The 26410-nt window shown below is 38.2% G+C and overlaps 1 protein-coding gene across 2 annotated transcripts in view; it reads right to left on the reverse strand.

Annotated features, from left to right (window-relative positions):
- Nucleotides 1–288: 288 nt before the first annotated feature.
- Nucleotides 289–26410, reverse strand: part of SLC2A9 (solute carrier family 2 member 9) — a 109915-nt gene continuing 83793 nt past the window's right edge. For both annotated transcript variants that reach the window (XM_074904522.1, XM_074904523.1), the window contains exons 11-12: nt 23331–23458; nt 289–3865 (exon numbers count right to left, since the gene is read on the reverse strand). In XM_074904522.1, coding sequence (XP_074760623.1) covers nt 3608–3865; nt 23331–23458 — 386 coding nt within the window. In that variant the 3' untranslated portion in view covers nt 289–3607. The remainder of the gene's footprint in view (nt 3866–23330; nt 23459–26410) is intronic.

Below are 26410 nucleotides of genomic sequence, written 5' to 3' on the forward strand. Positions count from 1 at the left end.
AAAGTCATCCATTGCAAATGACAACTTTCTGCAAAAAAGCCTCTCCAGATTCAACAATCCTTATACAAAGTTATTACTACTACTAGCTGGTTTTAATCATTCGCCTCTCACTGATGTCTGTATTTTTATTTCTAAAGCCCAATATAAACATATGAAAGTATGAAGTGTGGACTCTGACTTGAGAATCTAAATGTAAATACCCCCAAAAATATGTTTCAGGAATTATTTTCTTCCGCATAACTCCCAAACACCCAGCTGTAGTCCACAATGGCTGGGGTCATCCAGACATAGACAGTCTTGTACTGGGACACAGAAAAACCCACGAATTGTACAATGAAACTTGTACAGCTGTAGAGATTCAGATTTACCCAGAACAAAATCTACATAATTTCAGTTTAATTCCAAAGGTTCATTTTGCAATCACTGCGCATGGACATAGTTGATCACACACATGTAACCCACCTGTGGTCCTTGTACAAACACCATCTCGCAATACCTCATCCCAACGTGACAGACAGGAAAAGAGAACGTGGCACCACAAAACATGCACTGACAAACACATGGACTGTAGAAAATTTGATACATTCAACAAGAAAAACCAAATGATAAATTGCTGACATTTTCCATTTTGTCCTCTCATTGCTGGAGAAGCTATAGCAGCATAACAATGGAAAAAACCATTGCGGAACAACTTGAAGAATAACACAAAACTCTAATTAGGGTCCGAGATGAGAAAGTTAATGCAGTAGTGGCACATCTGAAGCGTCCTCAGAAACTTACACAACCCAAGGCAGAGGCGGCTGCAGCCACCTTCCCTGGCCAGTGAGCAAAGCACCTGCACACATACACATCTGGAGACTGGAATTGCTTTTAACCTGCACCATGGGCTGCAGCAAACCGCTGGCGAGACATGCAACCCCCGTCCCACAGCATATTCATCTGTAGCAGCTTTCTTTGCAGCCGCACAGAAAATGCCTCTTTGGAGTGTGTTTATCTCAGGTAGGGCAAGAGACAGGCAAACGGGGTTGCAGAAGAGAAAAGCACAACCCCCTGTTGTTAATGCTGTACGAGCCCCGGAGCTGTGACAGGAAATTCTATTGAGCCATCTCTTTCCCAACACATTGAGAGCTGGGCTCCAAATGCAACTGTAAGCAACTGTAAAATGATTTTATCTTGTTGATGTATCAGGCCAACATGGTATTTTGTTGAAGTTATCAAGTGGCAACAATTACCAACAAGTAATGCCTGCAATGCACATTAATGAACATCACAAAGTGCTGAATTCTCCTAATTCTAATAATAGCGATAATAATAATGGTTTCCAATCTTGCCACCTTGACTCAAATCAGATCACATCAAACCATGCTAGTAGCCCTAACTAAAAGTAAAGTAATTCTCAATCTGAATGAGAGGGTCTGAATTTGCCAGTCTTGGCTTACAGGCAGAAGAGAAGAATTTCTTCCTGAAATTGTCTGGAGGGGTGGCATTCAAATTCATTTTTTACACAGCCATTCACTTAGCAAGCCTCATGTAACACAGGGAACAGGCAACTAGAGCCACTGAAAGATGGGATGTTCATTTGCTCTATATATAATTTTACAAGTAGTTATTAGAAAACATTTTTCTTCAGTTTTCTCCATTGTATTTGATTAACTTCTACCTATGATTATCTGTTGGTATAAACCTGATTCACTCTGTTTCTTAACAGTAGCACCAATATGATAAATCTGATTTTTCATTCTTAATTCCCTTGCTCATATATATTTTCATTTTCTTACTTGCTGCTGTACCTCCATCCCAGTAAAAGAGCATAAATTCTGGCATAAAGGCTCAGATCAATTTTTTTTCTATTACCCAGTACTGAAATTGCCCTATTAGGTCAGCGTACAATGTATGCAGTAAATATGCTACATATAAATAAATCACAGTATAAAACCATATACATAATTTAGTAGTAATAGCTGAACATTAGGATCTCTGATTTTAATTTACAGTGTAGAACAACACAATAAACAGCTTATCACTTGGGGAAATCTGCAGAAAAAATATTGGAAAACAATTCTCCATTGTGAATATATATTAATATAAATATTTTTCCACATTTTTAATATATCTATTCATATATGTATATATGCATGTATATATATATATCACAATATATATACAATTTCTTTTTTCCAAAATGCTTCAAACATATGAACTTCTCGATTAGTAAATATAACTTGTGGAAGAAGCTGGCTCTACCTACACACTGCACGTGCTTCTTGTGCCTTACTCCTGAGAGCAGCTCTAAGACTTATTGACTTCTCATATACAACAGCTAACTAAATTTAAAAGTGCTTATTACCCCCTCAGCATCCAGATACCTAGAAGAATCAAGAAAAACTATTACCAAAATTATAAATTCAAAAGATGATGTTCATAAAAAAAAAATCCCCTGTGGAAGGGAATGGATCACCTAACCACTGACAGCCTGATGAGTCTTTCTATCACAAATTACGCAGACTTTAAGGAAACTTTTGCAAAGCATTAAATAGCTTAGAAACTTATTAATGTGAACTAGGCCTGGATCTTCAATCTAATGCCCAAATTAAATCAGTGTTTAAATAAGAAATAGGCACCCAGATTCCTTTGGAAAGACCTGAGTGTTAAGAAATGACATTTATTTGGTCTGGGGAAATTTTGGCTCCTAAGACTTGTTTTAAAAGGAACTTGTAAATAAAAGCAAAAAAAACCCAGTCAAAAAACCCCAGCCCTTGGAACATTCGATGTTTGATTTTTTTTAATGCTACAACGTACCATCAGAGTTCTCTCACTTCACCATGAGGTTTAGTTTTCTTTTCATAATAAAGCTTCTATAGCTAGTCTCAAAAAATAAAATTAAAAAAAAAAAAAAAAAAATATATATATCCACAGAAATGCAGTGCCAGCAAACCCAGACACTAGGGGCAACTCTATTACTAGCTGATCAGGATTTGCAGGAGAGACAAGGAAACCCATCAGGACTGGGAGCTCCCCATTTGTGGGAAGGTGTGAGATGTTCAGGCAAAACAACTGAAAGCCAAAAGAGCTGGAAAAGGAATGGGAGGTCAGGAGAGTGTCATGAGTCTTCTTTCAAGTCTTCAGTTCTCATGTGCAACTTGAATGATGTTCTGGGAGCCAGCAGCACTTCAGATTTGCTTGCATCGATTCTTAGCAGACTCCTACTGGGATCTCTTCCCTTTTCCCTGTCTCCTCCTCCCTGGTGACTTCACACACACCTCCCCGTGAGCACACGGGGTGCTCAGCCAGCTGCTGCTCACAACCTCAGCTTCCCACTGCCACTTTACTTCTCTGAGTCTATATTCCCCACCCCACTCACCACAGCACCGATTTCATGGGTGCCCAAGAAAACTCTGGCTCTTATTTAATCAACTGCCACTTGGCACACCTCTTATTTCCTCAACCACCACCCTAGCTGCTAATGAGTTTACCCATATGCACTTAAAACATATTCAGGGGGAAGCAGTTCATGCTGTCACATAAAAATTACAAGTTGTGCACTGATATAAACATACTGAATGAAAAGGGCATGTTTTCCCCCGTCCTCTGAAACAGCATCCTCGGTTTACACAACCCCTTTTTTGGTTTCCCCATTGTTCACTGAGGATGTGAAGGTTGATTCTTGTTCTGCACTCGATTTCCTCTCTCCTGGATAATGGTTAATTTCTTGCATTTCTAAGGACACTTTATTCCTTTTGGCAAATGCCTGGCTGATCTCATGAAATGTCTTATTTTTTGTTTCAGGCAGGACAAAAAACAGGTAGGCAGCTCCTGCAAAGCAGATGGCAGCAAACACTAGGAAGCAGTAGGTCTGTAAACCACTCTGCAAATAGAAAACAAAGGAGATGGTCATTACAGAAGAGACAAAATTCAGAATAAAAGCAACATCAGGAATGGTTTGAAAGAAAAAATGGGTGGTATGGAGCAATTTTTAACGAAGAACAGTAAGTGCTGGCATTCATTGCAAGTCAGAGTGCTTGGAAGTTCATAAAAATGCATGAATCATTGGTTCTTCCAACACTGCTTGTGGCCCATCAATGAAAAGCAGGTTCCTGGCAGAGGTGTGTAGATCTGCAATCTGGGTGACACCAGGAGACACCAGCCTGCGCTCCAGCACCGCGGGTGCGAGGGGAGCAGGCGGCAGCAGGGCTCCTGCCACGCACACGGCTTGACTGAGCCTTGTGCTGCTGCAGCACTTCTGGAAATGAGGCAGATGTTTCACCGCGCTGTTCTGCATACTGCCTTGTAATTCCTAGGTACAAAAAATGAGGCATGCTTTTGCAATACCATGCACCTGTACACAACACATGGGAAACCTGCCATAGCCAGTGGCACCTGCATCACAGTAGGGAAAAGCTTTGAGATTTGAAAAATAAACAAAGAAAAAATCCCAAATGGCAGACATTCGTATCATTTCTAAGGTTACGGGAGCTTACAGCAGGGAAAAAAACCATAAAATGGAGTTCTTACATGCTAGAAACTAGTGTAAGAATTAACTGAAAACAAATTACAGGCCATATTTGAATGTTTTGTATTTTACCTCACTGCAAAAAAAGAGAGTATGGACACAAATAAGTTAATTTATAAACTGATTATAAAGGGTCTAACCAACTAGTAGGAGTTACACTTCACTGAAACAAAGTATTTCTTGCCTGGTGATTATTAGATCCTTTAATAGCTTTCAGTTATGTTTCAACAGTACAGTTTTGAAAACCATTTGACAATTACAATATTTCCATCTGCATTTTGTTCAGCTAGGAAGAGGTTTGGTATTGTAGCTCCAGTGAAGCCACCGCTGGCCTCTGAGGCAACCTCTCTTCCTCCTCTATTGATTTACCTTACTCTGGGTCCTGAAACCAAACGTCCAATGAACCCGTATTTTTGACTTGTTTTTATTAACAAGGCTGAATTCAACAAAAGGGGTATCCTCCAGCTCCAAAAATAAGAGAGCCTTTCTGTGGTGCCATGTGGGAAGTCATGAACAGTGAATATGAGTTGGATCCTTCACACATCACCTGAGGTGTTGCAAGGTAGAGGTTACCCCCAGGAAAACCACGCAGGATGGAGGAAACAGATGTGGCTTCCTATACATATGTGTTTATGATTGCCATGTACCTGAAACACCGAGGACACAGCAAGACAATGATGTAACCCTGACTTTCCACAGTTTTCTAATACACTCCCGTCATCGTTAGTTACACCAGTCCTACACAGTAGGCTGGTTAAGCTCCCTGTTTTGGGGGCTCAGGGTTTGCGCAATTCCTAGGACTATTTTTATGTTTCACTTGCTCAGTATACATCATATATGGCATGGAAGAAGAACATGAATTGGTGTGTAAAACAATAAAGAAAATAAGGGAAAACCCCTTTTCTGCAGCTGCTTTTTAATACCATGGCTGATTGCCAGCCCATCTAGTCACAAAGTTTTCTGTGAATAATTCATTACCTAGTTCAGTCCTTCAACCTCTGTCTGTAATAGGAAAAGCTGGAAAGTGTGTCCTCTGGTATTGAATATGGACTCTTGAGATCATCAATGCTTTTTTTTTGTTAAATCCTAGAAGCACGAACTCCTGTGCAACCTGACATTCACAAGCCAAAGAGCACAGGTGATGGTGGGGGAAAATATTCTAGCATGGGAACAGATATGACTTTCAAGCTTTTACAGAGGCAGAAGCAAATGGATTTAGTAGACAGGAAAAAATAACTTCACGGTGCCTCATAAATCATCCTGTCATATTAAGAATTCAGATTTTGCATCTGGATCTTCTGCTTTTGAAATTGTTGTTCAGCTGAATGGTAAAGCTCCAATCTGGAATCACGTTTTTCCCTTTTTAAAATCTTCCTTGAACTAAATCTCCATGATGAAAAATAATCATTAATGCCTACTATGAACAAGCCCAGCGATCAGATGTCACAAGTTACCTACACCTCTTGGTAGTGTGGCCACAACTTTGTCCCACCTTTCTTATTCCCATTTATTTCTTTGCTGTCTATGATCTAAATTAGCATTTATCTTCTTCTTTGATTCATGTTTCCTTAAACCTTTTCTAACTGAACAGAACACTCTCATGAGTCTGTATTTTATTTGCAATTATTTTAAATAATGTATTTACATTTATTGGTAATAAACCTGCTCTCGTTAATTTTTGCAGATCCCTTTAGAAGTAGCCCTCAAGGATCTCCAACTGAAGTTCCACAGAAAATAAGCTAGAAATTAAATTTTGTTATAAATACTACAAATGGGATTGTGGGAAGAGACCAAGACTTTGCACTCCTTGTGTTCAGCAGGATTAGGACAGTTCCCGGACAGGAACACTGCAAGGCGATCAAAAAATGCCCTTTTGTTACTAGCTAATATTTCCTTAAAGCTGGCTATTATTTTATACACAGAGGAAAGACAAACACTCATATTCATAAGTAAATCATTCAGAGTTCAACTCATATCATCCAAACCTGCATTTGCCACAGAAGAACGTCATGTGTGAATTAAATTACTCATTATAAGCATGAAACCTTCTACCTGCACTGCACACTGATAAAGGATGTAGAACAGAAGTACAGGATAAAGTGGAAGGAAAAATGTTAAATCCCAAATCCTAAGTCAATAGAAACCCTTAGTGGGACACAGGCGGGATACAGCTCAGCCTAGATGTTTAATTCATTTTTATCTGTTTCTGATATATTCTGAATTGCCTGGCACTGGAGAAAAGATCTGAGGGGTGGAAAAATTAATAGAATGGCCACAGCATATCTGATGTGCCCATCAAGGGATCCAGAAGGTAGGATAATGTGCTGGGAAAAGGGTAAATGCTGAGTTATTGAATGATAGCTACTACAGAAAAGGTACTGATAGACAGATCTGAAAGGAAAATGGATCTGTGTCTTTGTTCCATGAAATTACTTTCTCTGATTATTATATTATGTTATGTTACATTATATTATATTATAATATTATAATGATATTATATTACATCATATCATATTCTATTACATGGTATCATATCAAGCCTGTATCTCTCATTTACTCTTTGACATCTGTAGTCTCCAAATCCAGTCTCTCTTTGTTTTATGCCTTCCAACTTGCTAGAGACAAGACATATATACAGACTGTGCAGTTGCCACTCCAGAACTAAAATCACAGAGCTTTGCTTATCTTGGGCTTGAGTGAGAGTAAAAAAATAGGAAGAACTTCAGTTAAGTCTTTGATGGCAAAGCACAGATACTCTGCAACACCGTGTATTTGGCCCACCAGACATGGTCTCAAGATCCTTTATTGACATGTACATTCTCAATGATATGAGAATAATGACAATATATGAGATAAAATTTGAGAAGATAAATTTTTTTTTACACTTTATGACATTATTTCACTAACTACATAGGATAGAAGCCTCATTTTCAAAAACTGAATACTTGTATCCACCTAGAGAGTAGCTTGACTCTTAATAAAAAATACCATACCCAAACAGCTGAAGGGGAGGGTTAAAAGAGGAAGGAAAGGGCGGAGGAAGAAGCAAAAGCAGGTCAATTCTGAATGGAAATTCTAACTAAATACAGAATGAATTCAAGGAAAGTATGCGGTTTCAGTTATGTCTCAGCTTTCCCATGTAAGGACAGATGACTTCCTACACTCAACTTTGAGCAGCATCAACTGCAGCATCAACTCTGGCCATGCAGGAGGCACCAAGCCAGCCCCCATCCATATACCCCTGCCGCGTCCACTCAGGCAAGGCTCTTCAGACTGCCTGCATGTACTGCTCAGGTTCAGAACAAGCTGCCACCTTCACAAAGGTGCTTCTCCTCCTCCAACACCAGACAGGCTCGCCAGAGCTAGGAACACATTTCTTTAGCAATACCTGAAGCCAGGCTTTTACATACAAGGTTAGAAACCAAAAGATTATAAGGAAGACAGAACAAAGCACTACAATAGTCCATGCTTTGTAGCTGTTTTCCCCTGCATGAACATCCAAGGTTCAAAGTTGCTCAAAGTTTCAGGTGGTTTCTTAAAAAACAAGGGCTCTATCTCTTGAAAGGCTGATAGATATTTATTCAGAGTCAAGGTTAAATACACAGGTGAAGGTCCTTAAAAGGCCAGGCTTTCTGTGAGTTATTGAAGGTCACCTGCCCTCCCAGATGCACAGGGAAGGGCAAGAGAACAGCAGACACACTGATGCAATCTCCCTTGTATACCTACAGCCTGCTCCTAGTTACTCAGCAGGCTAATCAAACCTCTCCAAAGGAGGATTTATATTGGATTTTTCAAGGCTGGTTAGGGCTATTGCTATACAGGATATTTAAAAGTATAAACTTTTAAATGCATCACCTTCTATTTTCATACCAGCTTTCTAAGGAGGCTATTTAAAACACAGCATTTCTGAAAATGTCCCGACAGCTGAATCTTGAATTACTCATTTTTATCTTTTTTTTTTTTTTTAATCATTTTTCTGCAGCTGGTCAAGGCTTTGTATTTGTCAAAAAAAGGAAAACCAGGAAACGGTTCACCTAAAACATGCATGCAGTTACCATAAAAAAGAATCAAAGAACTCAGGTAATTCCCCCAAATGACATTCCAGGTGTGGCAAGCTATCAAACCTGACTTCGAGGATGAGATGTAGCTGCACAAACGAGCTGTATGAATAAGTAGGTGCAGCCCAGCCATATTTTTTTAAGTAAAGAGGTTAACAAACATATTCCCAGCTTGTGTAGGGCTGCTATACACATTAGGCAGAATGCACAGGCATTTAAACAAAATGGTAAAGAATACTTAATTCTTTAGCATTTTATTTTTTAAACACCCCCCCCCCTTATTTATTTAAATAAATAAGTTCTTAATTCAGACTTAAAGTGCCCAGAATGAATAAGCAAAAGAGCTCATGTTTTTAAGATAAACAAATAAAAAAAAAAAACCCTGGCACTGAAATGGTAGTATTTCTGGTTTTGATTAATAAAAAATTAACAATTTGCCACTTCAAAAGTCTGCTAGCTGAGAATAGTCTTCCTGTTAATAGCTTACATGCTGTGAACACTGCAGTCTGGAAAAATATAAAAGTAGTTGAGTAGAACATCATCATGAGCTATTTAATGATGGTTGCTTACTGCCTCAACTTGTTCCATAGTAAAAGTTAAATTTTAAGCCAGACTGTGACACTGAAAACAAGAAAACAGATATTCTAGGGCAGATATACACAGCAAAGTAAATGAGCAAATGAACAACTTCTGAATCAGGTTTAGCAAGATTAACTAATTATTATTTTTTAAAAAGAACTTTCAGCTCTTCCCAGCAAATGCCAAAATGGGATTCTAAATTCTTAACTTGCAGTGTCACAGCCCCTTAGCACTGGCAATGGGTGCTTGCATTTGGAAGTTGCCATTAAGATTAGAGTCATGAGATAGGGGTCAAACTGGATTTTTAAGTGATGAGGTCAAATAATAATGGTTAGATGTCTTCCTAAAATGATCATCAGCAAAACAGTTATTCATGTAGATATTTGACTTTACTTACTTTGCTTCATATTAATATAACCCACTGAAACAAATGGATGAGATTTTGTGTCCTGTACCCCTTGACCTTCTTCAGTTTCAGACATAATTTACGGTTCTGCTGAAGGTGCAGGACAATGAAGAAGGACAGAGCACTAGAATACAATGTATAAAAAATACTTCTAAGAAAAAATAGTGACATTTTCTGACATGAACTGCAATTTCAACTTGAACACTCACACATTCACTACCTCCTCATAAAAAACTTAACAGATCTTTGCATTTTATATTTGAAGTAGGTTGCTTTGAATTAAGGTTATTTTTTCTCATATCTAACCTTCTGATAGCTTATATTTCATTTTCTCACCTTTGAGAGGAACTTTAGCCATTTCCCTTAATACAGGTGGACTGTAGTTACTTTAAATATCAGATGAATTTGCAAAAGCTTAAAATAGCTTGGATAAAGGAATCTATAGGCTTCTGTGCACACCTTTGTTAGTGAAATTCTTGTACTGCATGATAGAAAAAGTCAAGGGGTATTATTACACAGTACGGAAATAATAAATAAAACCAAAAGACAATCTTGCTGGGTAAATGAATCTTGATGCATGAGAAGGAAAATCTAAAGTGTAAAAATAAGGAAGAAACAGAGCAGAAGTGCAAGGGAGCCTCCAGTAACAAGTATAATGACTCAGATTATGACTTCATAGGCAGAAATAAATCTGTTTCTGAAGGGGGAAAATTAACACACATACAGAACATTGCATCATACTAGTAAGCAATATGAACTAAGGCTACAAGCCTTGTAGCACCTGTATCCCATGTGATACTGAGTTTCATCTAGATCACAGATCCAAGCAGGTTATTTTTCAAGACATTTTAACTAGTCTAAAAATAAAAGAAAATCAAACTTTACCCAATTTCTAGCTAGTGACAATTTGTACTTTACTTCTTTTGGATGCCTTCTACCCTAGCCTAAGTAAAAAGCTCATATGAAGAAGACACGTGAAAATTCACAGTCTCAGTCTTGGAGTTCCTCACTACCCAGCTAGTAAAACCACTCACTATTTGAGTGATGTGATGTCCAGCCAGCTATCTGTTCTCCTGCCATCTCTGCCTCTCAACATCAGCATCTGGCAACCAAAGTGCCAACTCTGACCTCCTACACCAGGGTGCAAGAATTAGACCTCCACCCACCAGCTCAGAAACTAGACACAATCTGACTATGATAGGCTGCAGTGAGCTGCACATCTACGGCTTTGTCCTAATTTTATTGCCCTTGTTGATACAAACATCAGTGCTCAATACCAAAAAGTGTTTCCCAGTCACAGCTACAGAGGATATAGGCAGCTCTTCATAATAAATACTTAAAATTGATCTTTTGTCACACACTATTTACTGTATAATCTTCTTCCTATCTTTCTTTGCTCATGCTCTTACACTGTTCATTTCAGGACTTTTTAATTATTTTAAAGCTTTTTCTAATGTTTGCTATGGCTCAGAATACCCTATCACCTTGTTGGCTGAACCTTCCTGTGAAAACACAAACCGTTATGGGAGGGACATTGACGGGGAGTGACAGGACAGCCCTAAAACTTTCCATCAATTTCCCAGAGATTATTGAAGCCTGCCCCAAATCTGGTGACTTGCTAGTCCATCATAAAACCCACATAATTTTCCATTGCCAGTGAACTGGACAAGAATTACAGAGGTCATTTCTGTCAGTCACTTGGTTCTCCAGCCTGAAGAGCCAGGCACCGATCTATAACTTATGCTTCTTACGCAAGTCTTCACTGAGGTTTGAGTATTCATCTCTGGAACCCACAGCTCAATATATGTCTGCTTTATCAACATGCCCCATTTTCCAATTACAGGGAAACAATGCAAAAAAAACAGATGATGGAGGATAGATATAACTGTTATTACTTTGTAAAATAAAGCTGTTTTTTTAATAAGTGAGCAAAACATGCAAACTGCACAGTGACATTTATTAGTCCTTGCGAAAGTGAGATAGTCTATGCTATGCTCTGCCAGAGAGCTGCAAAGCATCTTGCAGTTTATTACTATTATTGCCTCAGTCTTGCTGCAAAAATGATGTAAGAGAATGATGCCTTTGTATCCCATTATGGGATAACACAAGTTTCTCCTGTGGCAGAAGTAAAAGAGGAGAAAAATTCCTGCAGTCCTCAGGGGCTATATGTAGGCTTGGCAAGATGAAAAAGAGGTTCCTCATAAATGAACCTCATTTAAGTAATTTCTTTTTCCTAAGGAAACCATAGCAGCAATTCAGTTCTTTGTCATTTTGATAGGGAACACATAATTTTCTAGTACAACTGTGCGAACAGATTTGAAGACCTCCGTTGATCACTTCCCCAGCACTTCTACTGATTTCGAAACTCTCTCTTTCCTTGCTGCAGATGTGTAGCCCCACAGTGTCAAAGGCAAAAATCGAACTCCAGCTGGGAGTAAAATGAGTTTTCCACTTAGTGGTCCTATAATCATAACTGGGTATTGCTCTGCGATCCCTGGTTATTGGAAACATTTGTATTAGGAGGAAAGCCGGAAGATGAATTGTTATGGAAAATTACTGATGGGATAGAGAGGGAACCAGTAAAGATGCAGCTGGTCTCTGCAGGGCAGAAAGGTGAAAAGGAGAGCTCTGGGTGGTCGGTTTTGGTTGCAGAGGTGGAGCAACCGGGCAGAGGTATCCCCCTGCTAAAGCACTCATCAGACTGAAGGCCAGTTGCCTGAGGATGACACAGGGTCTGCCAAAGAAGGATACAAAACAGAAGCAAACATAAGCTTGGCCAGCCGCTATCACCATAACCCAGGGAGAGGGAGGATACACATGGGGCAATAGGGTGAGCAGCAGGCAAAGGTAACACAAGAAATGTTACAGAACCAAGTATGGAACCCCAAGAATATTAATGAAGGATAAAAATGACTTATTTCCTTATTTCCTCTCTGGCTAACATCTGCTTCCAGTGTTACTGGGAAAGGAAAGCACGTTATTCTACAATGTAGTTTAGTATATCCATGCTAAGATTCCCATTTCAATAAAATACATAGCAATTTAAATATTTCTTGAATATGCACTGAAAATATACCATGACTTTGACACCAAAAAAAGACTACACAGTCTTCTAGAAAGTATTATGACAGAAAACTTCTGGAGAAATCTGCTATGTTGTCCTGAAGTATAATACTAATTTATCATGTAGTCTTTAAGTGCCTTATAACAACCTAATGGAACAAACTGAAATATGGAATAAGAATGCATCAGCATGTAATGAAAATAACATGTCATAAAATTAATTGCTTATTACTAATGCTTAGTAATTCTTTGTATTCACACAATGCATTACAAAAACTCAACAGCACCTTTTTCTAAATAATATGTAACTTAAGGCCCTGCTACACCATTGGATTACAGAAGTCTGTCCCTGCAAACTTACGGAGGGTAACAGCTTAACACATGCCTATTCTATGGCACCAGAGGGTTTCAAACCTTTTAGATTGTGCTTTTCTGCTGCTGTTTGTTGTCCCCTCTGTCTGCTTCAGCTCACTGCACCTATTTCCACAGATACTTACCCTCTGATTTACCAAGTGTCCCCGTTTCCCACACTCTAACACCTCCTCAGCATTACCACCTTCTACCAGCTATCACTCACTCTTTAAAACAGATTTTTGAACTGCAAGCTCCAGCAAAGTCAGGCAAGGCCTCAGATTTTGTTTTCAGCAACATAAAACAGAAAATCTAAGGAGGTGGTGCCAAACTATCCACAAATAACAATTTTGAGTTTGGCTAAATTAATAAATGTGTGCCTGTATCCATTTGTGTATGTAGATATTTACAAGACTTGGGGTTTGTTCATCTGAGTCCTTTGGAAATAGTTTATGTTTATACATGTGCCTGTGAGAAAGAGAAAACAGAAGGCTTATGGACAAGCAAGCTTATTTGTTTTCTATGTTATTTAGCCATTCATTTTTCTTCTGTTTAAGAAGTTCTTAATTAAATCAAGGAGTGGAATAAATATCCTATGGAATGATGAACTCCTCATGGTTTGCAAGTGACTTACGGAAAGTTCCCTGCCTGAAATACATTCACATGAACATAAAAATATATCAAGCCTGCCAGACTGTTTTGTTCAACAGAAGATTAAACAAACAAAAAACTGCAAGAAATAAAGTATCTGATGACTGAAGGATGAAATTTGTTAAATTTAAAACAGAAATTTTGAATTCATCAATACCTTATTAAGAAGTATGAAATCCACTGGAAACATTCAGCGGTAACTGAGTACTGTACAAGTGAGAGACACTCTTATGCAATTAGGAAATACTAATGCAGAAGTAATTGATGGTTTGTACCTTAAACCAGACAAGTATATATAAGTTCCTCTGGACATATTTGTTGCATTTTTCTTTTTTTGTAATGAGTCACTACTGCCAGAGGGAAAATTATCTGTTTCTGCTCATTATCCATAAAAGAAGGAATATATTAAATTGTAATAAGCTTACAGAAGGATGACTAATATAACCTTGAAGGCCTTCAGGTTAGAGATTCCTCAAATTTCCATGAATGCTTGATTCTTACCCAAGTTGTTCTGAAATTCACAAGGTTTTCTCTGATGTGTTAAGAGAAGTTTAACACGTTCTAATTCTTTTGAACTGAATAAATAAGGGATCTATTCTCCCTCCTCAGTAGGGAGCCTTTCACAGTAAGCCTTTCCTTTCTGAAATCTTTTCTCCAGATGAAATATTTTTAGGTTTGCTTTGCTTCACTCCAAGTTCATCACAATTTTTGCTGTTGTCCCTCTTAATTTTTCTGCATTTTTCAAGATAATTTACCGCAAAGCATCATTACAGTATTCCTACTATGCTGTCACCATTTCCAAGGAGAAGAGTAATTGCAGTTGTCTTCTACTATTTTTTGGAGTTTGGATTCTCCTGCTACCACAACCTGCAACAGCCTTCTTGCAGTGAAGCTGATGTATCACAGTAACAAAGGTAAAAAAGCTTAAAAGACCCTTAAAGGAGCCACATGCTGTGTGTACACTTAATGAGAGACACTTCCTGCTCTGAAGGCTTTAAGACGTCAATGAACTCATAGAAAACCAGGAACACAGATGCCACCCAGTCTACTCCCATTATTAAGGCAGCCTCAGTTATTCAAAAACATCTGTCTGCCTGCCTTTTATAGATTTCCAGTAATGGACAAGCTACAATTTCTCCACACATCATTACGCAGCTACACTATTCTCATGATTAAAAGGTTTCTTAATATCCTTGGAGATGCAGTTATCTGAAAATATAACATGCATTCTCTCTGCTTCATCACCATTCTTACTGGTGAAATCAGTGAACAGAAACAGGCCTGGACCCAAGATAAATAAAGAATGGGGAAGCAACTGCAAGTGGGTCTGGCATGCCTGGGAACTTTCTAAACTAAGCTGGCTATCAAAGCATCTCCCTGCTACAGCTGTTATCTGAACTAAATCTTTGCAGTGCTGTTAGTGCAGAGGACCTTGTGTTGCACTGCATTAAATGTGAACTTCACATTCACTGTAGTAATCAATACAAGAGTCAATTCATTCCAACAGAGTCTGATAAAAAAGTTTTTATTATGCTTCATGAGGGTTGCAGAAGCATGAAAAGCAAGGCTCTGCTCATACCTAACAGGCAGCAAAAGTCACCTGGAATGGGGGACACATGCAGCTGAGGAGGTGGAGTCTCTGACTGCTATCATGGTGCTGACAGTAATAAAACAGCATCCCCTTTTTAAAAATACGTACTATCAGTCTCTTAAGTGCTTTATTATTTCTGTGTAACCACAACTGAAAGGAATATCCCGCCACCACCTGACTTTTTGAATGTGTGGTCTCATCTACCATTGAGTACTTTGTGCTTGTCTTTCAGATTAAGGTACGATATCAGCATCTAGCAGCTCTGCCCTTGATTAGATTAATAAAATTCCTAAGGACGTACACTACTGATCAGTAAGCACTGCTACCAGTGAAGCTGGGTCCAAGTGCCCTGATGAAAGAGAACACAGTTTCCAGGTGAGCAGGGATATAAATCTAAGTTGCACACATTTCAAGACTCTCCTGCGAGAAGAGGTTTAAGTGCAAATGCAAGCCCAGTCTGTTTTGGGGTGTGGGTAAGCACAGAGAGAAAAAGCATTGCAGCTCTGTGCAGGAAAATAGGTTTGCATGTTTTCCAGACTAAAACACCCTTCCCACTGACAATGAAGAAGATGGTCTTAACTGACTTTGACCTTAAAGAATACTTCTCATGACTACCATTGCAGCATGCACGCTTTCATAGTGTGGAGTCACTGTCCAGGAAAGAAAGTTAAGATTTGATATCTGTCAGGCTCTACGTGTTGGAACAAGAGTCAGCAAACTTAAGCCACATAATCTATTACCTTGGGAAAAACAGAAGCCACATAACCACTGCTATAATTAGTCTAATTTTAAAAGGCCTGCAAGTGCAAGTCTAGATTAAAACCACACATTGCTAAGAAGAAAGCCCACGGAACACAAAGAAGAGACCTTCAAAATTCTCCTTTATGCTGCCTACGAACAAGTACAGTTTTGCTCCCCACATAAAAACCTCGTTTCTTTTTTTAAATCTCTTTGTGAATTCTAGTCAAAGACTAATTGATGTCATGTATTAAGCTTCTTAGCAACCTGGAGGGTTTATAAAATACCTACAATGTAATTACTGAAAGGAATGCTTCAGTCTAACCACACAAATGAACGTATTACACATATTGAAATACCTGGAATTCCTCAGTAAAACCTACATATTCACAAAAACAACAACAACAACAAAGTAAAAATATGTATGTTCTAATTTCCATTGGCTATAATAAATTATGGAATGAAGTACTAATTATTCTGCTAGTGCTGCCCATTCTAGTCAGCTGATTTCACCTGAAAATCTGACATATTCAGGTTTGTTATCCTGAGCTGTGATTTAGTTACATATCATTGTTAAGATTACAACAGAGACAGAACTGAGGCATTTAAAGAGGAAACCCTTTGTGATGAGGAAGACCTTCATGTAAAGTATGTCTTGGTGAAGGTGGCTTCCTGCTCCCCTAGCTGGGGACAGTGCTAGTTTTAGCCTCAGCATGAAAAGATCTTCACAATGGCTTACTCCTACAGGAGTGCTCTCATCAAAATGGCATTAGTATTTTTCTCAGGAAGAAACTGAAGAAACTGGATGCTTTCCACTGATTTCTGATGACCATTAATATCACTGATCCATAATGCATAAAGTGAGAAGCGTCCCAGGTACACCTGTGGATGTGTATATTGGGAAGAACCATTTGGCTGCTGCTTTCTCATTCTGAAACATGAGGGAGCTTGCAAGGCAAAAATCTCCACTGTTACAAATATTTTGCACTCTGATAGGCACACAGATTTCACAAAATTAACATTATACGAGAACTTAAAATGGTCCTATTTTGATTTTGTTTCTCTTCTATACATCTAACTGTACAATCTCCCTTTTCTCTCAAGATGATCAGCGATTTTGAGAGAAAAGGGAGATCGTACAGTTAGATGTATATATGTCCCATAGACTCTCATAGACTCATTTACCCATAGACTCTTCCTGATTAATTTTCTAAATAGTTTCACAGAGGAAAAGTAGAGCAGATTCACCTGTTAACATCCAGAAAGCAACCATTTATTAAGACAGAGTGAAACATTTGTCATGATTTACGCTATAAAATACACTGATGAGCAGCAGGAAGTCTCAACTTCTTTTCCAACTTATTAGCATGTTTTATTCCAACTCAGGCTTGACAGTGAATAATACTCAATTTTTAAAACTGAGATTAAAACTGTTCTCAGAAAACAGTCAAATTCTGGTCGCACTTTAGCTATCATTGGTTTTGATTACTGAGTCCTCTGAATTTAAACACAAACTAACATAGAAGTACCAAATCTTGAAGGCTTTTAAGACACAACTAGTCAAGGTCCTAAGAAACTTGGACGGATCTCACAGCTGATGCTCTCTGAGCAGGAGGCTGGACTAGAGATCCGGTGGGGTCCCTTCCAGTAGGAATGATTCTATAATTAAATCTGCAATTGCCTAAAACTTTCAATCCAAAGACTTTTTTGGTTTGTTATGTCTGCTCACTTGAGACATAAAATAGTATCCCCATTCCCAATTGATGATGTGAATAAATGATGAAATGGTTTGTTGTGGGTGACTACAGAATCTCACTCTCAACACGCTTTCTGAACACACACACACAAAAGGTAAATCGATTACTCACAGGTTTGCACACTGAGCATAAACTCTTTTCAAGTATGAGCAAACACTTGCAGTCTGTTTTATGATACTCCATTTGCTCCAGCTTTACAGCTAGCTTAGCATTTACTTAGAAGGAAAGAACCTGTCGTACAGTCCCAGAACCTAAACCCTTAGGAAACAGAATTTACGCTAGCAACACATGGAGAAGGTGACTAATCCTCTGAGCTTGTCATGTCACATTCATACGTTGAGATACTCTGTCTATATCATAAAGCAACCAGAAGTAATTTCCATCAATGCATACTATTTTAAAATGAGTATGTGAATTTCATCAGTGGGACAACACCTAACGCTTTTTCTCAACAGACAACAAACTGTCTACGAGCAAATTTCCAACCACATTCATGCTCCCACTGCAAGCTCAACTGTGACACAACTTATGTGCCACATGAAGATTATGCTTGGGTGATCAGTACACAAGATGTCCATGATGGAAATACTTATTTTATATCTCAAAAAACTGCATTATTTGGAGGTCTCAGGAGAACTGCTAGCCTTTGGAAGACTTGATCTCTTTTTCATTTTCTAAAATAATTGAATATATTAAAGAGTCATATTTTCAAAGACCGATATGTTATAAACATATCAGAAAGACCAGTTGTGTTTTTATATGCCTTCTCAGCAAGAAAGTGCTTTAAAACATTTTCCAGAGGATATTAGTCACAAAAGGAATAATGGATGATTTGTAACACTGCGCATCAAAACTGCAATATAGGGCTGAAGTAAGAATCAATATTATTTATTATGACTGTGAGAAAAGCCCTGCTGCTGCCCTGAATTATCTATAACAACTGAATCATCACAAAAAGCAAACAAGGGAGAAAGATCTGGTGTTTGAGGGAGTTTAGCTGAGTTGGGTCTTCAGCCAGCCAGCTATTAAAGGTTTACTGTGAGATGCTGAATCTGGAGCATTTCTGCTGAAATTTCAGCAACATAGCTGAAAATCAGATAAATTTTGTAATTTGGATTAAGAATTTAGAATTTACAGGAGTCTATCTTTAAAACTTTTGGCCATATAGTGTGTATAGTGTGGTGTCTAGTGTAGCAATTTCATTTACGTGGAGAACACACTGCAAAACCATGTTTTTTTTTGGTTTTTTTTTTTTTTTAATTTGAGTCATTTATGTAAACTTTTAAATAAAAAGCTTATAAATCTTTTAGGAAAGTGAAAAAATTAGACACGCACAAGCAAAATGATATTATTTTCACCCCTACATATTGAAACAATGAGAAGTGTAACAAACACCAGAAAACAGACATGAGTTGAACAGCCAGTATTGGATATTTTAGGTTCAGATCTTTCAAAGGCAGATGAATGCACACTGATAGCTTTATGAATGCAAGCTGCCTTTAAATCAAATGCTGGGATTAAGCATTTGCATAAGGCTCTCTAAGAACAAGGACACGACATACCTATTTAGATACAACAATATATTCAATAAGCTTTTCATCAGCTCAGACAAATTTTGAACCTTTCTAAATGGCAAACTCATTTTGGCTAGCTCACAAAAATTTGAGATTCAAATCCAATCACAGTGCATCAAGAGTATAAAGTGTATAGTATAGAGTATATAATGGAAAGGGAGAATGAAAAGTGTTAAAATTGCAATTATTTCAGATACAGCATTTTAATTCCTTCAGTGTCACACAAGCAATATTTGTGACTTCCCCAAATGGGTAAATTACTTCTTTACTGTGACATGGTTGATTCAATGGCTCAGTTCTGAAGAGATACTCCCAGCACCACTGCTCACAGGGTATGAAGCAGAAGGTTGCTTATGGACTGTTATGAACTTCTGACATGCAAGTGTCATGCAAAAGCATGAGATATGCCAGTTAGAGGAGAGGGCAGAGGGCTGAAGTGCTTACTCAGTTACTCCAAACACATGAATGGGTATTTCGAGGGAATGAAAATTTGGAGATTTGGCACCCAAATAACAAGGCACTGCAACCTTGCTTTAGCACCTGTAGAAGCACTGAAATTCTTTGAATGGAGGGGTCACCAAATCTTGACGAACTGTTTCATGCACCTCTGATCTATCAGCTTATCAAAGCTGTCTTTGTCTCTTAAGATCTCCTTGTTCAGAAAAGCCTCGTGCCTTCATTTTCAAGTGACAGCAATGGGAAAGAGACACTGTTGAGGACCACTCAAGGTGACATGTTTGACATTTCACAAGCTCAAGCTCTACGTTAAACACAAGTCTGAAATGCCTTCAGACCTAAACCAAGATCTTTTATAATTTCTCTGTATGTTCCAAGATCAAGTGCAATATTACTTCTTCAATTACTCTATTTTGCAGTAAAAAAAGATTTTTAAAAATATTTTTTTTCCACACCTACAATCAGACACATCCTAGTAATCACGCAACGTGAAATGTACTTTTGAATTCCATATAGTATCGGTTGCCATTTTAACCTTAGTTCCGATCCTTCACACAAATGAATTTCTCAAATAGGCAGTGATGAGGGCTGGAACAGAAGCCATATTTTTATTTTTTTTTTAATGTGTCAAAGCTTGATTTGTATACTAGCTTTTCAATCTCATCCATACATTTTAATGTATGACTCAAGCCTGTGTTTTATTCTATTACATGTTATCTACAGATGGTTGAGGGGAGAAAATACAGGCATTCAAACTAGTTAATTGGTGACATTTGGAGAACAAACTACTGGCTGATTTTTTGAGTACCTCTAAAGTTAACATATTTGTTTCCCAAATGTTTGGGATAATTTTGTAGAAGCAAAAAAGTGCCCTCTGTTTCTCAAGCTATCAGGTTAGTATTTAGATACACAGAAGGGATTTGGCATTCATTCTGTGAAGGCATTTTAAAGATTTTTTTCCCATTTTAGACTTCTAAAAATGAGCTAAGAAGAGGCTATTGCTTTTCTGTAAAGGAACAGGTGACTCACAAACTGAATTTTGAGAATAAGGTTGACTGAAATATGAAAGAAGTGAAAGTTAGGGAAAGAGGAGATGTTATAGTTTGATCTTATGAAAAAGCTTTAAAAATCAAAGTCTGAGTAACACCGCTTTCATCTCTAGGTGCAGACTCTAAGACTTTTCTCTATTACTTTTTAAAGAAGAGAAAACTCGAAGTCCTGCAAGGTGGAAATATAATTTACCTTCATTGAAAATAAACTGGTAATTTTGTAATCACACAATGGGAAACTTTTATGACACAAAATTATAGATGCCCCAAGGCTACAACAAACGTCATATGGATGCATACTAAATCACTCAAAAAGCTTTAATATGCATACAAAAAGTTAGAGAATGTAGTTTGACTTTTTGTTTGAATTAACTGAGGACCTTTTTAAACAGTTCAACCAGGTGATCTGTCAGGTAGGACAAGAAAAGGAGAGCCCTGAGTTGCATGAATTCAGATCCGATGGACAGCCAGAGCTGAGGTAACTCCCCAGTTTTGTGCAGGAGGCAGATACTGCTATTTTTGAGAAACATGATTATTCCCTTAAATGTCTTTGGATAATTTAAAAATGTAACAAATAAAAGCATTCTGATTTTACACCCCTAGATTTGAGACCTTGTTCCCTGCCACCTGCCCAGCTGCCACAGAGGAAGGTGGTGGGACTGCTACTGCCTGGCCAGCCACAGTGGAAGGCCATGTGTAATACTGCTTAAACAGTCAGTGCCCATCTTCTTGGAGAAATAGCTATTAAATTCCACAGAAGCATCTGCTTGCTTGATGAACTCATGGCTGCCTCCTGGACCATACTAATGCTGATGACTAAGGTTAGGCTTTGGAAAACACAAGGGAATTGGCTAATTCTTTCCATCATTTGGTAGATGTTCTATTATGACTTCAGTGGAAAAAGAATTATGTCTCTACCTGCTTTTGAAAATCTCACCTTAAATGTCTAAGCTGGCAAGTCCTTCATCGTGAAACTGGTGAAAAACACACATTAATTTCAGTAAGCATTAAAATAGGCTCTTAAGACTTATAGCTCTGAGCAGTCTAATTGAAGTTAGTATTAGTAGAAGTGCAGTTTGGAAGAATGACAGCTTTTGACTTTTGAAGGTGATCCAAGCAATCAGAACTACTAGAGATTTTTTAATTTTAGAAGAATTTTAAATTAAGTGTCAAACTTAAATCAAGGGTCAGACTTTATAAGGCTTTCAAGTTCTCCCATAAACTATCTCATACAGGTACTTTTAAACAGTACTACTTAGTAAAAGCAGTTCTACTTGTCAAACGAAAATGAATATATGAAGTCTTATGATATAATTTTACAGTATCTGCAAATACTGTTATGCATACAGTACTGAAGTATCATATAAATTTAAGTTGTAAGAAGGCAAAAACAGCAGTAACACCTCCTTGCCTGTTATTCAAATCTTTTACTCTGCAATGATTTGAAGAATAATCCAAAAATCTCTCTCCTGGGTGTGAGAACCTGCAAGCAGCCTGGAGGACCTGCTCCCCCCGTGCCCTTCCTCTGTGCATTTAAAAAACAAAACAAAACAGTTAGGACTTCTTTATTTTGTCATGTAGTTGTAAGCTTCATTCTTAAAGAGTTTGGACATGGTCAGTCAGGGGAGTGATCAGCTGTCCTTCATTTCCTGAGACAGTGAATCAGCTCCTGCGTGAGCTCCAGAGACTGCAGACGGTCCCTGGGAGAGGTTCATGGTCAGGAAAAGGACCTCAGTGTAGCTTTGAATGAGAAGTTGCTTGAAGCCTCTTTGACATACAACAACAGATCAACAGTGATGAAGTGTTCTTAGGAATCAGAGATGTTGAACTTTGAAATTGATTTTCAAATTTTTAATTTTTTTTTTTTTTTTTTTTAGAAAATAAACTTATCTTGTTAAAATAAAACCATCTGTTATCAGACAGCTCTTGATGAAACTGGCCTCTGTCCTCCATGCGACTAGTTCAGCCAAGCAAACAAAGCAATCCACTAACAGCAAAGCCTATGGGAGCCTGGGGAAGGCTGGGACGGGAACAAATTCATCCATGCAGCAACTAGGCTACAGCGAGAAGGAACCAGCTGAAGATGATAAAAGCCTGACAGAAGGGACCGAAAAAAAGAGAGCCATGAAGCCAAGCTTAGATGAAGGTGCACCGAGCACCTATCCCCCAATGAGACTAGTAAGGATTCTCAAAGAAAAAGGTGAATCAGAAGATGGGTAGCCTGAAGGCTGAAAAAAGGCAGTGACAATCACCATCAGTGACTATAAACTCCAGATACAGCCATCAGACTGCGTTGCTAAACCACTCCCATGGGGAACTTGCCATATAGGGTTGTCCATGGTTACAGTCATTTCTCTCCTGCAGCACAATTTTTGCTGAGACATCCAAACAAGGAGACATGTGGGTAGCACAACTGAACTGGTGATGGTAATTTCATCTACTTCAATAAAAAGACATTTAGTATTACCTGAAATTTTTATTCAAACATCGTATGTCACGTTATACCAACTATATCATAGTATATCGATTATCAAGAATGTTGAGTACCTGAATGAAAGGGAAGAGCAGTCCAACGGCGAAGTTGGAGAGCCAGTTGACTGTCCCAGCTATCATGAATGCGGCCGGCCTCTGTGACTGCTGGAAAAACTCTCCAGTGAGGACAAACGGAATCCCACCTGAAACAGGGTCCAACAAGTCGGTGGTTTTAGTAAACTTCCTCTGTCAACAGCTGTTTCACTTACAAAGATGAGCATGCTCTGTGTTGCACACCTCAGTGACTGGGCGCTGCTCTACAGCTCCCTGCTCAGGTGTATGCAGGGACTTCTGAGCCAGTAAAACATGATTTGTCAAAATTATACTTTAGAGAAATGACATATATCTCTTTCATGCCACTGCATCTCCTGTTTTACATCCTTCCAGTGATGGCAAGCAGGTAACAGATCAATGAACCTATACAACAGCTTCCACAGTACCACACAATGAACCATTTTAATAAGAATGTTTCTACTAAACTGCCTGAAATTCTGAAAATTCAGAAATACTCCAAAATACTTTTAGACCTTAACAGTTGGAAAGATGGCGCTGAAGAGATCAAACAGTACTTTTTAATAAATATTACCCACTTTATTTCAGCAATAAAAAAGGCAAAACATTTGCTTCTTTATGAGCACACTTTTCATTGATGCTTATTTAATACAGTCCCTTACTAGATATACTGGCTGGCACTTCTGACAAGGTCTATTTCTCCCATCAGCCAAGGACTGTGACCTCCATAATAACAAGCTCAGTTAAATACCATATTTGTCACCCATGTTTCCTTCCACTTAGGCAGTTATTTTGTACAGCACTGGCATATTGCTGGCCTGACATAACCCCCAGGGAATAGCTGTCTAGTAGCTGAAAATCTCAATTTATGATCTTTGGCCTCCTTTATTCCAATAGGATATTTCAATATAAATATTTCTATTTTTATAGAATAAAACATGGATCGCATTTGCTGATTGGTTACATATTTCAGTTAATGTTGCACATTAGACATGCAGAATTATTTCACCAGTTTGGAGAACTGTAAATCTAGTAACACCAGTCAGGTGCAAACTATTTCCACCTCTAGGTCTTCATGTGTGCCAGTATTATCTGCCTCACCACTTAGCTTTGTAGGTGAGATCCATGTACACATGTACTATGTAAATCCTTTCTCTATTTTAAGCATTTTAATAAGTTAGTGTGAACAATCAAAAGTACATTAACAGACACACTTCCTTTCAAAAACCTCTATAACAATCCTGATTTCCAAAATATGATCAATTAAGATAAAAACACCACCAAAGACTTATCCATCCACCAGATTTTCTCCTTGCATGTCTCTGCTTGATCTATGTGCTTATCTTTTGCACTACCCTTACTCTTGGGCAGTTGTGAGCACATCTTCAGGTGTTTTATAGTGATGCACTGTCATGTAGCCCTTTGTATTCAACAGCACCAGCAGCTGTCCTATGAGTGGTATGAGATAGGAACTTGTAAACATGTAACAGGACATAGACATGACACATGGCATCAGATATTTCTCCGTTCCAGATCTTTCAAATGAAGTGACCATGAATGTGTGCACAAAAGAAAGGTGATGTGATGCAGCAAACAGCTATATACGTTAGTAGGCATCATTCTCCATCACCAGCTAATGTGACTTTTTGTGAGAACATATCTATAATGGTAGCAAAGGCTTCAACTGAACTTTAGGTCCCAAAGACTGCCAGTATAAATTACACCATAAAAAGTATAGAGCAAATAAACTTATTTACTCCTACTTTATACATAGGAAACTGAGATATGGAGACTTTAGGCCATCCAACTGCAGCTTAGTGTTTTTCCACAAGCCATATGTAGTATCTGAATTCTGTGACTAAAAAAAGTGACCCTTCCCAAGAGCACTTTGAACACTTAGAATAAACAGCTGATCATGCATAGCTTAACGAAATTCGAGCAACGCACGGTCTATCAATCCTTGGCGGCTTCCTGTGCCTATTCTTTCATACACTTGGGATTTGTATTCAAATCCCAAGATATGGCAGGCAAAAGAAAAATCACATCTGTTCTGTCAGCATCTGTTTTAGGTCTCAAATGCCATGCGAGGCAGTGGTTTGCCAGAGTACTTGCCCACTGGAGAGAGGAACTGAAGGACTGGAAACACAGAAATCATGTAAGATAATTTACTTATGATCATTTATTCTGTCATGCCTTTGCTGTAGGACAATCTACAGAGGTGTTGCTGTTCTTGTCAGTATAATAAAAAATGCTGTTTGAGACCCATTTGGGAAAATATACACATTGTACAAGAGAGGAAAAAAAGCCAGAGGCAAAAAAAAAGAAAAAAAAGTACAAAAGGACAGAAACACATCAGAAAGCACAAATATTATGGAAATAAAAATGCACAGGCACTATCCTGGAAAAAGGTTCCTTGAAATTCAAATGTAATTTCTAGATACATGTTAATTATCACTAAAATTTATTATTAGTCACACTTGCAAAAAAGCTCTTCAATCTAATTTGAAAAATAATCAGTGATCATAAAAATAGTATTTTGTGAAGTCTAAATAAAAAGAAATTAGCAGCTCCTTTGAGCTTTCAAATTTTCTGTAGAGGAAGGGGGAAGGTGGTACAGACAGACCTCTAGACTTTCTTGTGGCATAGACAAGCATCTCCACAGCATCACAAAACAGAGAAAGTCAGTTTCTGTAGAGGGATGACTTAAAAATGATATGGAGGAATCAAGGAAACTGAAAAGCAATAGGTGTCTGTGAAAGACAGACCAGGTCTAGAAATATGAGAAACCAAATGAAGCCAGGTCACTGCTGTATATCACTATATGTGTGGAAGAGCCAAGTCTTGACCTTCATAGGTTGCCTACCGATAGCCATAGTTGTAAAGAACACACTTCACAACTGAGTGAAGTGGAAAAGAAATTTGGGCAAGCCGAAGGAAAAACATAAAGCCTTAAGACACAAACACTGAAGGCACTTGACATCAGCTGAACCTACAGCCCCAGGAGTGCACCCTCAGTCATTTTAAGCTGTCAGAGGTGTGCTCAAGGACCCCTTATTTCCTAGAACTTAGTTTCTTTGAAATAG

Source organism: Athene noctua, chromosome 4 (genome assembly GCF_965140245.1).
Source record: "Athene noctua chromosome 4, bAthNoc1.hap1.1, whole genome shotgun sequence".
Lineage (NCBI taxonomy): Eukaryota > Metazoa > Chordata > Aves > Strigiformes > Strigidae > Athene > Athene noctua.